Below are 12170 nucleotides of genomic sequence, written 5' to 3'. Positions count from 1 at the left end.
GGGAGGTGAATGCAAGAGTTTTGGAAAGAGGGGCAAGTATGCAGTCTGTTGTGGATGAGAGAGCTTGGGAAGTGAGTCAGTTGTTGTTCGCTGATGATACAGCGCTGGTGGCTGATTCATGTGAGAAACTGCTGAAGCTGGTGACTGAGTTTGGTAAAGTGTGTGAAAGAAGAAAGTTGAGAGTAAATGTGAATAAGAGCAAGGTTATTAGGTACAGTAGGGTTGAGGGTCAAGTCAATTGGGAGGTAAGTTTGAATGGAGAAAAACTGGAGGAAGTAAAGTGTTTTAGATATCTGGGAGTGGATTTGGCAGTGTATGGAACCATGGAAGCGGAAGTGAATCATAGGGTGGGGGAGGGGGTGAAAATTCTGGGAGCCTTGAAGAATGTTTGGAAGTCGAGAGCATTATCTCAGAAACCAAAAATGGGTATGTTTGAAGGAATAGTGGTTTCAACAATGTTGTATGGCTGTGAGGCATGGGCTATGGATAGAGTTGTGCACAGGAGGGTGGATGTGCTGGAAATGAGATGTTTGAGGACAATATGTGGTGTGAGGTGGTTTGATCAAGTAAGTAATTTAAGGGTAAGAGAGATGTGTGGAAATAAAAAGAGTGGTTGAGAGAGCAGAAGAGGGTGTTTTGAAATGGTTTGGTCACATGGAGAGAATGAGTGAGGAAAGATTAACCAAGAGGATATGTGTGTCGGAGGTGGAGGGAACGAGGAGAAGTGGGAGACCAAATTGGAGGTGGAAAGATGGAGTGAAAAAGATTTTGAGTGATCGGGGCCTGAACATGCATGAGGGTGAAAGGCATGCAAGGAATAGAGTGAATTGGAACGATGTGGTATACCGGGGTCAATGTGCTGTCAATGGATTGAACCAGGGTATGTGAAGTGTCTGGGGTAAACCATGGAAAGTTGTGTGGGGCCTGGATGTGGAAAGGGAGCTGTGGTTTCGGTGCATTTTTACATGACAGCTAGAGACTGAGTGTGAACGAATGGGGCCTTTGTTGTTGTCTTTTCCTAGCGCTACCTCGCACACGTGAGGGGGGAGGGGGATGTTATTCCATGCGTGGCGAGGTGGCGGTGGGAATAAGTAAAGGCAGACAGTATGAATTATGTATATGTGTATATATGTATATGTCTGTGTGTGTATATATATGTGTACATTGAGATGTATAGGTATGTATATTTGCGTGTGTGGACGTGTATGTATATACATGTGTGTGTGGGTGGGTTGGGCCATTCTTTCGTCTGTTTCCTTGCACAGCCTTGCTAACACAGGAGACAGCAACAAAGCAAAATAAAAAATAGATAAACATTAGTCGATAAGCATGCAAAAGAGACTTGGATGTGAATGTCTTGAGAGGGGCAGCTGTTGGGAATTCTAATCATTACCTGGTGGAGGCAAGGTTGAACATTAGTAGAGGTTTTCTGAAAAGAGGAAATGATATAGGTGAGAAGAGGGTGGTTGAATTCAATAAACTTGGAAAAGAGATTTGGGGGAGATATACCTGAAAAGACTGAGCATAGAGTGTCAAAAGGGAAAAGCCATGGAAAGTTTTGTGGGGCCTGGATGTGGAAAGGGAGCTGTGGTTTCGGTGCATTATAAATGACAGCTAGAGACTGAGTGTGAATGAATGTGGCCTTTGTTGTCTTTTCCTAACGCTACCTCATGCACATGCGGGGGGAGGGGGTTTTTATTTCACGTGTGGTGGGGTGGTGACGGGAATGAATAAGGGCAGACAGAGTGAATTATGTACATGTATATATATGTATGTGTCTGTGTGTGTGTATATATTTGATGTGTACGTTGAGATGTATAGATATGTAAATGTCCTGTGTGTGGACGTGTATGTATATACATGTGTATGTGGGTGAGTTGGCCATTCTTTCGTCTGTTTCCTTCTCCAGATCCATAAATGCTACATACAAATCCATTTGCTTTTCTAAGTATTTCTCACATACATTCTCACATACATTCTTCAAAGCAAACACCTGATCCACACATCCTCTACCACTTCTGTAACCACACTGCTCTTCCCCAATCTGATGCTCTGTACATGTCTTCACCCTCTCAATCAATACCCTCCCATATAATTTCCCAGGAATACTCAACAATCTTATACCTCTGTAATTTGAGCACTCAGTTTTATCCCCTTTGCCGTTGTACAATGGCACTATGGAAGCATTCCGCCAATCCTCAGGCACCTCACCATGAGTCATACATAAATTAAATAACCTTACCAACCAGTCAACAATACAGTCACCCCCTTTTTTGATAAATATATATATCCCTGGGATTAGGGGAGAAAGAATACTTTCCACGCATTCCTCATGTGTCGTAGAAGGCGACTAAAGGGGACGGGAGTGGGGGCTAGAAACCCTCCCCTCCTTGTATTTTAAACTTTCTAAAAGTGGAAACAGAAGAAGGAGTCACGCAGGGAGTGCTCATCCTCCTCGAAGGCTCAGATTGGGGTGTCTAAATGTGTGTGGATGTAACCAAGATGAGAAAAAGGGAGAGATAGGTAGTATGTTTGAGGAAAGGAACCTGGATGTTTTGGCTCTGAGCGAAACAAAGCTCAAGGGTAAAGGGGAATTGTGGTTTGGGAATGTCTTGGGAGTAAAGTCAGGGGTTAGTGAGAGGACAAGAGCAAGGTAAGGAGTAGCACTGCTCCTGAAACATGAGTGGTGGGAGTATGTGATAGAGTGTAAGAAAGTAAATTCTCGATTAATATGGGTAAAACTGAAAGTTGATGGAGAGAGATGGGTGATTATTGGTGCATATGCACCTGGGCATGAGAAGAAAGATCATGAGAGGCAAGTGTTTTGGGAACAGCTGAATGAGTGTGTTAGTAGTTTTGATGCATGAGACCAGGTTATAGTGATGGGTGATTTGAATGCAAAGGTGAGTAATTTGGCAGTTCAGGGAATAATTGGTATACATGGGGTGTTCAGTGTTGTAAATGGAAATGGTGAAGAGCTTGTAGATTTATGTGCTGAAAAAGGACTGGTGATTGGGAATACCAGGTTTAAAAAGTGAGATATACATGAATATACGTATGTAAGTAGGAGACATGGCCAGAGAGCGTTATTGGATTGTGTGTTAATTGATAGGCGCTTGAAAGAGAGACTTTTGGATGTTAATGTGCTGAGAGGTGCAACTGGAGGGATGCCTGATCATTATCTTGTGGAGGCAAAGGTGAAGGTTTGTAGAGGTTTTCAGAAAAGAAGAGAGAATGTTGGGGTGAAGAGAGTGGTGAGAGCAAGTGAGCTTGGGAAGGAGACTTGTGTGAGGAAGTACCAGGAGAGACTGAGTACAGAATGGAAGAAGGTGAGAACAAAGGAGGTAAGGGGAGTGGGGGAGGAATGGGATGTATTTAGGGAATCAGTGATGGATTGCGCAAAAGATGCTTGTGGCATGAAAAGCGTGGGAGGTAGGCAGATTAGAAAGGGTAGTGAGTGGTGGGATGAAGAAGTAAGATTATTATTGAAAGAGAAGAGAGACATCTGGACGATTTTTGCAGGGAAGTAATGCAAATGAGTGGGAGGTGTATAAAAGAAAGAGGCAGGAAGTCAAAAGAAAGGTGCAAGAGGTGAAAAAGAGGGCAAATGAGAGTTGGGGGGAGAGAGTATCATTAGATTTTAGGGAGAATGAAAAGATGTTTTGGAAGGAAGTAAATAAAGTGCATAAGACAAGGGAACAAATGGGAACTTAAGTGAAGGGGGCTAATGGGGTGATAACAAGTAGTGGTGATGTGAGAAGGAGATGGAGTGAGTATTTTGAAGGCTTGCTGAATGTGTTTGAGGATAGAATGGCAAATATAGGGTGTTTTGGTCAAGGTGGTGTGCAGAGTTGTTATTGCATGTGTGGTGGGGTGGCGATGGGAATTAGTAAAGGCAGACAGTATGAATTATGCACGTGTATATGTCTCTGTGTGTATGTATATGTATACGTTGAGATGTATAGGTATGTATATTTGCGTGTGTGGACGTGCATGTATATACATGTGTATGTGGGTGGGTTGGGCCATTCTTTTGTCTGTTTCCTTGCGCTACCTCATAAACGCGGGAGACAGCGATGTACATCGAAGAGACAAAGCTAGGACACCATTTGGTAAACATGTGATGTTTAACAAATGGCGTCCTTGCTTCGTCTCTTCGATGTATATCAACTGACATATTTCTCTCGTGTCTTCCCTGATGATGTGATTATTACACGAAAGTCCACTTGGGAACTTTTCGTGTTTCATTTTCCCCGTGGACTCGTAGGAATAAGAGCAAGGTTAATTATTAGGTACAGTAGGGTTGAGGGTCAAGTCAATTGGGAGGTAAGTTTGAATGGAGAAAAACTGGAGGAAGTGAAGTATTTTAGATATCTGGGAGTGGATTTGGCAGCGGATGGAACCATGGAAGCGGAAGTGAATCATAGGGTGGGGGAGGGGGGCAAAAATTCTGGGAGCCTTGAAGAATGTGTGGAAGTTGAGAACATTATCTCGGAAAGCAAAAATGGGTATGTTTGAAGGAATAGTGGTTCCAACAATATTGTATGGTTGCGAGGTGTGGGCTATGGATAGAGTTGTGTGCAGGAGGGTGGATGTGCTGGAAATGAGGTGTTTGAGGACAATATGTGGTGTGAGGTAGTTTGATCGAGTAAGTAATAATAGGGTAAGAGAGATGTGTGGTAATAAAAAGAGTGTGTTTGAGAGAGCAGAAGAGGGTGTTTTGAAATGGTTTGGTCATATGGAGAGAATGAGTGAGGAAAGATTGACCAAGAGGATATATGTGTCAGAGGTCGAGGGAACGAGGAGAAGTGGGAGACCAAATTGGAGGTGGAAAGATGGAGTGAAAAAGATTTTGAGTGACCGGGGCCTGAACATGCAGGAGGGTGAAAGGCGCGCAAGGAATAGAGTGATTTGGAACGATGTAGTATACCGGGGTCGACGTGCTGTCAATAGATTGAACCAGGGCATGAGAAGCGTCTGGGGTAAACCATGGAAAGTTCCTTGGGGCCTGGATGTGGAAAGGGAGCTGTGGTTTTGGTGCATTATTACAAGACAGCTAGAGACTGAGTGTGAACGAATGGGGCCTTTGTTGTCTTTTCCTAGCGCTACCTTGCTCACATGAGGGGGAAGGGGGTTGTTATTCCATGTGTGGCGTGGTGGCGATGGGAATGAATAAAGGCAGACTATGAATTATGTACATGTGTATATATGTATATGTCTGTGTGTGTATATATATGTATACATTGAGTTGTATAGATATGTATATTTGCGTGTGTGGACGTGTATGTATATACATGTATATGTGGGTGGGATGGGCCATTCTTTCGTCTGTTTCCTTGCGCTACCTCGCTAACGCAGGAGACAGTGACAAAGCAAAATAATAGATCAAGTAAATATATATATGTGCATGTGAATGGGTGTGTGTCTCTCCGTCTGTTTCCTGGCATACCTTGCTAATGCGGGACACAGTGATCAACTATGAGAAAATGTCCTAGATTATTAAACATACCCTTTTTTTGACATGGTTCTATTTGCAAATAGTATTGATTTTACCCAGTTGAAACGAGTCTGATCCATTTTCTTAGCTTACCTCAGATATATTTGTTGCTTCTAATAATTTACTATGCTTTATTACTCTTAGGTTTTTAGAAATATCTTTTATTTTATTATTTTAAGAGTAGAGACAAACTGTATTATTTTGTTCTTTATGTATTGATTCCTATAGGAAATGAAGAGGATCATGAGTGAAGCTTTTGACTATAACCCAGAAATCAAATTTGTGGAGAATGTGAAGAAAGGAAGGTTGGTTGCTGTCTTTGGGAAAGATAATTTCTGGCATAGAGCACTTGTGATATTCTGTGATGGATACAAGATAAATTTGTTTTTGGTAGACTCTGGCATGGAAGAAAGTGTGTATATTCATCAGGTAAGCATTTAGAAATAAAGGTAGAAATTAAGTGGGGGAGAGAGATTTAAAGACATTACTCTTTATATTTAGTTTTTAGAATTAAGAAAATATTTCATGGGTAGAACCTCACTTGCTCCATAATTTTCTTTCATTAAGGAAAAAAATGCTGTTTCTCCCATTGTTGGTTCTTTAGTAAGCTTGATAGCAAGCCTCATGTGAAACAAAGCTCTCTGCATACTTGATTAGACATGAAATAGAAAAAAATTTCCCTTAAAAAAATTTCCCTCAAGTGTATTATAGAGGTCTTCATTAAATCTGAAAACCCATACAAATCTTCACCTTAGCCTCCACAAGATAATGATCAGACATCCCTCCAGTTGCACCTCTCAGCACATTAACATCCAAAAGTCTCTCTTTCGCATGCCTGTCAATTAAAACGTAATCCAATAACGCTCTCTGGCCATCTCTCCTACTTACATAAGTATACTTATGTATATCTCGCTTTTTAAACCAGGTATTCCCAATCATCAGTCCTTTTTCAGCACATAAATCTACAAGCTCTTCACCATTTCCATTTACAACACTGAACACCCCATGTACACCAATTATTCCCTCAACTGCCACATTACTCACCTTTGCATTCAAATCACCCATCACTATAACCCGGTCTCGTGCATCAAAACCACTAACACACTCATTCAGCTGCTCCCAAAACACTTGCCTCTCATGATCTTTCTTCTCATACCCAGGTGCATATGCACCAATAATCACCCACCTCTCTCCATCAACTTTCAGTTTTACCCATATTAATCGAGAATTTACTTTCTTACACTCTATCACATACTCCCACAACTCCTGTTTCAGGAGTATTGCTACTCCTTCCCTTGGGAAGGAGACCTGTGTGAGGAAGTACCAGGAGAGACTGAGTACAGAATGGAAAAAGGTGAGAACAATGGAAGTAAGGGGAGTGGGGGAGGAATGGGATGTATTTAGGGAATCAGTGATGGATTGCGCAAAAGATGCTTGTGGCATGAGAAGAGTGGGAGGTGGGTTGATTAGAAAGGGTAGTGAGTGGTGGGATGAAGAAGTAAGAGTATTAGTGAAAGAGAAGAGAGAGGCATTTGGACGATTTTTGCAGGGAAAAAATGCAATTGAGTGGGAGATGTATAAAAGAAAGAGACAGGAGGTCAAGAGAAAGGTGCAAGAGGTGAAAAAAAGGGCAAATGAGAGTTGGGGTGAGAGAGTATCATTAAATTTTAGGGAGAATAAAAAGATGTTCTGGAAGAGGTAAATAAAGTGCGTAAGACAAGGGAGCAAATGGGAACTTCAGTGAAGGGCGCAAATGGGGAGGTGATAACAAGTAGTGGTGATGTGAGAAGGAGATGGAGTGAGTATTTTGAAGGTTTGTTGAATGTGTTTGATGATAGAGTGGCAGATATAGGGTGTTTTGGTCGAGGTGGTGTGCAAAGTGAGAGGGTTAGGAAAAAAAATTTGGTAAACAGAGAAGAGGTAGTGAAAGCTTTGCGGAAGATGAAAGCCGGCAAGGCAGCAGGTTTGGATGGTATTGCAGTGGAATTTATCAAAAAAGGGGGTGACTGTATTGTTGACTGGTTGGTAAGGTTATTTAATGTATGTATGACTCATGGTGAGGTGCCTGAGGATTGGCGGAATGCGTGCATAGTGCCATTGTACAAAGGCAAAGGGGATAAGAGTGAGTGCTCAAATTACAGAGGTATAAGTTTGTTGAGTATTCCTGGTAAATTATATGGGAGGGTATTGATTGAGAGGGTGAAGGCATGTACAGAGCATCAGATTGGGGAAGAGCAGTGTGGTTTCAGAAGTGGTAGAGGATGTGTGGATCAGGTGTTTGCTTTGAAGAATGTATGTGAGAAATACTTAGAAAAGCAAATGGATTTGTATGTAGCATTTATGGATCTGGAGAAGGCATATGATAGAGTTGATAGAGATGCTCTGTGGAAGGTATTAAGAATATATGGTGTGGGAGGCAAGTTGTTAGAAGCAGTGAAAAGTTTTTATCGAGGATGTAAGGCATGTGTACGTGTAGGAAGAGAGGAAAGTGATTGGTTCTCAGTGAATGTAGGTTTGCGGCAGGGGTGTGTGATGTCTCCATGGTTGTTTAATTTGTTTATGGATGGGGTTGTTAGGGAGGTAAATGCAAGAGTTTTGGAAAGAGGGGCAAGTATGAAGTCTGTTGTGGATGAGTGAGCTTGGGAAGTGAGTCAGTTGTTGTTTGCTGATGATACAGCGCTGGTGGCTGATTCATGTGAGAAACTGCAGAAGCTGGTGACTGAGTTTGGTAAAGTGTGTGGAAGAAGAAAGTTAAGAGTAAATGTGAATAAGAGCAAGGTTATTAGGTACAGTAGGGTTGAGGGTCAAGTCAATTGGGAGGTGAGTTTGAATGGAGAAAAACTGGAGGAAGTGAAGTGTTTTAGATATCTGGGAGTGGATCTGGCAGCAGATGGAACCATGGAAGCGGAAGTGGATCATAGGGTGGGGGAGGGGGCGAAAATTCTGGGGGCCTTGAAGAATGTGTGGAAGTCGAGAACATTATCTCGGAAAGCAAAAATGGGTATGTTTGAAGGAATAGTGGTTCCGACAATGTTGTATGGTTGCGAGGCGTGGGCTATGGATAGATTTGTGTGCAGGAGGATGGATGTGCTGGAAATGAGATGTTTGAGAACAATGTGTGGTGTGAGGTGGTTTGATCGAGTGAGTAACGTAAGGGTAAGAGAGATGTGTGGAAATAAAAAGAGCGTGGTTGAGAGAGCAGAAGAGGGTGTTTTGAAGTGGTTTGGGCACATGGAGAGAATGAGTGAGGAAAGATTGACCAAGAGGATATATGTGTCGGAGGTGGAGGGAACGAGGAGAAGAGGGAGACCAAATTGGAGGTGGAAAGATGGAGTGAAAAAGATTTTGTGTGATTGGGGCCTGAACATGCAGGAGGGTGAAAGGAGGGCAAGGAATAGAGTGAATTGGAGCGATGTGGTATACCGGGGTTGACGTGCTGTCAGTGGATTGAATCAAGGCATGTGAAGCGTCTGGGGTAAACCATGGAAAGCTGTGTAGGTATGCATATTTGCGTGTGTGGACGTATGTATATACATGTTTATGGGGGGGATTGGGCCATTTCTTTCGTCTGTTTCCTTGCGCTACCTCGCAAACGCGGGAGACAGCGGCAAAGTATAATAAAAAAAAATAAAAAATCATTAAATCTGTTGACCACTTAGCAGCAGTCGGCCATAATTTGATGATGGGATAGGAAAAAAATATATAGGATGAAAAGCAGCAAGTTGTGCTGAATTACTTTATATTATATTTATTTATTTTGCTTTGTCACTGTCTCCCACGTTAGTGAGGTAGCATTTATGGCTTTGGAGAAGGCATATGATAGGGTTGATAGAGATACCTTGTGGAAGGTTTCAAGAGTATATGGTGTGGGAAGTAAGTTGCTAGAAGCAGTGAAAAGTTTTTAACCAAGGATGTAAGGCATGTGTACGAGTAGCAAGAGAGGAAAGCGATTGGTTCCCAGTGAATGTCAGTTTGTGGCAGGTGTGCATGATGTCTCCATGGTTGTTTAATTTGTTTATGGATGGGGTGGTTTGGGAGGTGAATACAAGAGTTTTGGAGAGAGCAGCAAGTATGCAGTCTGTCGTAGATTAGAGGGCTTGGGAAGTGAGTCAGTTGTTGTTCGCTGATGATACAGCACTGGTGGCTGATTCGGCTGAGAAACTGCAGAGGTTTGTGACTGAGTTTGGTAAAGTGTACAAGAAGAAAGTTGAGAATAAATGTGAATAAGAGCAAGGTTATTAGGTTCAGTAGGGTTGAGGGATAAGTTAATTGGGAGGTAAGTTTGATGATAGAGTGGCAGATATAGGGTGTTTTGGTCGAGGTGGTGTGCAAAGTGAGAGGGTTAGGGAAAATGATTTGGTAAACAGAGAAGAGGTAGTAAAAGCTTTGTGGAAGATGAAAGCCGGCAAGGCAGCAGGTTTGGATGGTATTGCAGTGGAATTTATTAAAAAAGGGGGTGACTGTATTATTGACTGGTTGGTAAGGTTATTTAATGTATGTATGACTCATGGTGAGGTGCCTGAGGATTGGCAGAATGCGTGCATAGTGCCATTGTACAAAGGCAAAGGGGATAAGAGTGAGTGCTCAAATTACAGAGGTATAAGTTTGTTGAGTATTCCTGGTAAATTATATGGGAGGGTATTGATTGAGAGGGTGAAGGCATGTACAGAGCATCAGATTGGGGAAGAGCAGTGTGGTTTCAGAAGTGGTAGAGGATGTGTGGATCAGATGTTTGCTTTGAAGAATGTATGTGAGAAATACTTAGAAAAGCAAATGGATTTGTATGTAGCATTTATGGATCTGGAGAAGGCATATGATAGAGTTGATAGAGATGCTCTGTGGAAGGTATTAAGAATATATGGTTTGGGAGGCAAGTTGTTAGAAGCAGTGAAAAGTTTTTATCGAGGATGTAAGGCATGTGTACGTGTAGGAAGAGAGGAAAGTGATTGGTTCTCAGTGAATGTAGGTTTGCGGCAGGGGTGTGTGATGTCTCCATGGTTGTTTAATTTGTTTATGGATGGGGTTGTTAGGGAGGTAAATGCAAGAGTTTTGGAAAGAGGGGCAAGTATGAAGTCTGTTGGGGATGAGAGAGCTTGGGAAGTGAGTCAGTTGTTGTTCGCTGATGATACAGCGCTGGTGGCTGATTCATGTGAGAAACTGCAGAAGCTGGTGACTGCGTTTGGTAAAGTGTGTGAAAGAAGAAAGTTAAGAGTGAATGTGAATAAGAGCAAGGTTATTAGGTACAGTAGGGGTGAGGGTCAAGTCAATTGGGAGGTAAGTTTGAATGGAGCAAAACTGGAGGAAGTAAAGTGTTTTAGATATCTGGGAGTGGATCTGGCAGCGGATGGAACCATGGAAGCGGAAGTGGATCATAGGGTGGGGGAGGGAGCGAAAATCCTGGGAGCCTTGAAGAATGTGTGGAAGTCGAGAACATTATCTCGGAAAGCAAAAAATGGCTATGTTTGAAGGAATAGTGGTTCCAACAATGTTGTATGGTTGCGAGGCATGGGCTATGGATAGAGTTGTGCGCAGGAGGATGGATGTGCTGGAAATGAGATGTTTGAGGACAATGTGTGGTGTGAGGTGGTTTGATCGAGTGAGTAACGTAAGGGTAAGAGAGATGTGTGGAAATAAAAAGAGCGTGGTTGAGAGAGCAGAAGAGGGTGTTTTGAAATGGTTTGGTTACATGGAGAGAATGAGTGAGGAAAGATTAACCAAGAGGATATATGTGTTGGAGGTGGAGGGAACGAGGAGAAGAGGGAGACCAAATTGGAGGTGGAAAGATGGAGTGAAAAAGATTTTGTGTGATCGGGGCCTGAACGTGCAGGAGGATGAAAGGAGGGCAAGGAATAGATTGAATTGGAACAATGTGGTATACCGGGGTTGACGTGCTGTCAGTGGATTGAATCAGGGCATGTGAAGCATCTGGGGTAAACCATGGAAAGCTGTGTAGGTATGTATATTTGAGTGTGTGGACGTATGTATATACATGTGTATGGGGGGGGGGGGTTGGGCCATTTCTTTCGTCTGTTTCCTTGCGCTACCTCGCAAACGCGGGAGACAGTGGCAAAAAAAAAAATTTGACTGGAGAAAGACTGGAGGAAGTGAAGTGTCTTAGATATCTGGGAGTGGATTTGGCAGCTGATGGAACCATGGAAGTGGAGGTGAGTCACAGGGTGGTGGAGGGGGCGAAGGTTCTGGAAGTGTTCAAGAATGTGTGGAAGGCAAGAACGTTATCTTGGAGAGCAAAAATGGGTATGCTTGAAGGAATGGGTTCCAACAATGTTATATGGTTGTGAGGCATGGGCTATAGATAGGGTTATGTGGAGGAGGGTGGATGTGTTGGAAATGAGATGTTTGAGGACAATATGTGGTTTGAGGTGGTTTGATCGAGTAAGTAATGAAAGGGTAAGAGAGATGTGTGGTAATAAAAAGTGTGGTTGAGAGAGCAAAAGAGGGTGCATAGAAATGGTTTGGTCACATGGAGAGAATGAGTGAGGAAAGATTGACAAAGAGGATATATGTGTCAGAGGTGAAGGGAACAAGGAGTGGGAGACCAAATTGGAGATGGAAGGATGGAGTGAAAAAGATTTTAAGCAATTGGGGCCTGAACATGCAGGAGGGTGAAAGGCATGCAAGAAATGGAGTGAATTAGAATGATGTGGTGTACCGG

At 42.7% G+C, this 12170-nt stretch overlaps 1 protein-coding gene across 3 annotated transcripts in view; it reads left to right on the top strand.

The window, feature by feature from the left end:
• Positions 1–12170, top strand: part of LOC139746135 (uncharacterized) — a 216196-nt gene that overhangs the window by 67772 nt on the left and 136254 nt on the right. For all 3 annotated transcript variants that reach the window (XM_071657011.1, XM_071657004.1, XM_071656995.1), the window contains one exon: positions 5726–5926. In XM_071657011.1, coding sequence (XP_071513112.1) covers positions 5726–5926 — 201 coding nt within the window. The remainder of the gene's footprint in view (positions 1–5725; positions 5927–12170) is intronic.

This window comes from Panulirus ornatus, chromosome 4 (assembly GCF_036320965.1).
Source record: "Panulirus ornatus isolate Po-2019 chromosome 4, ASM3632096v1, whole genome shotgun sequence".
Lineage (NCBI taxonomy): Eukaryota > Metazoa > Arthropoda > Malacostraca > Decapoda > Palinuridae > Panulirus > Panulirus ornatus.
Note: the sequence above shows the minus strand (reverse complement) of the source record. Positions and strands in the feature narration are given on the sequence as shown.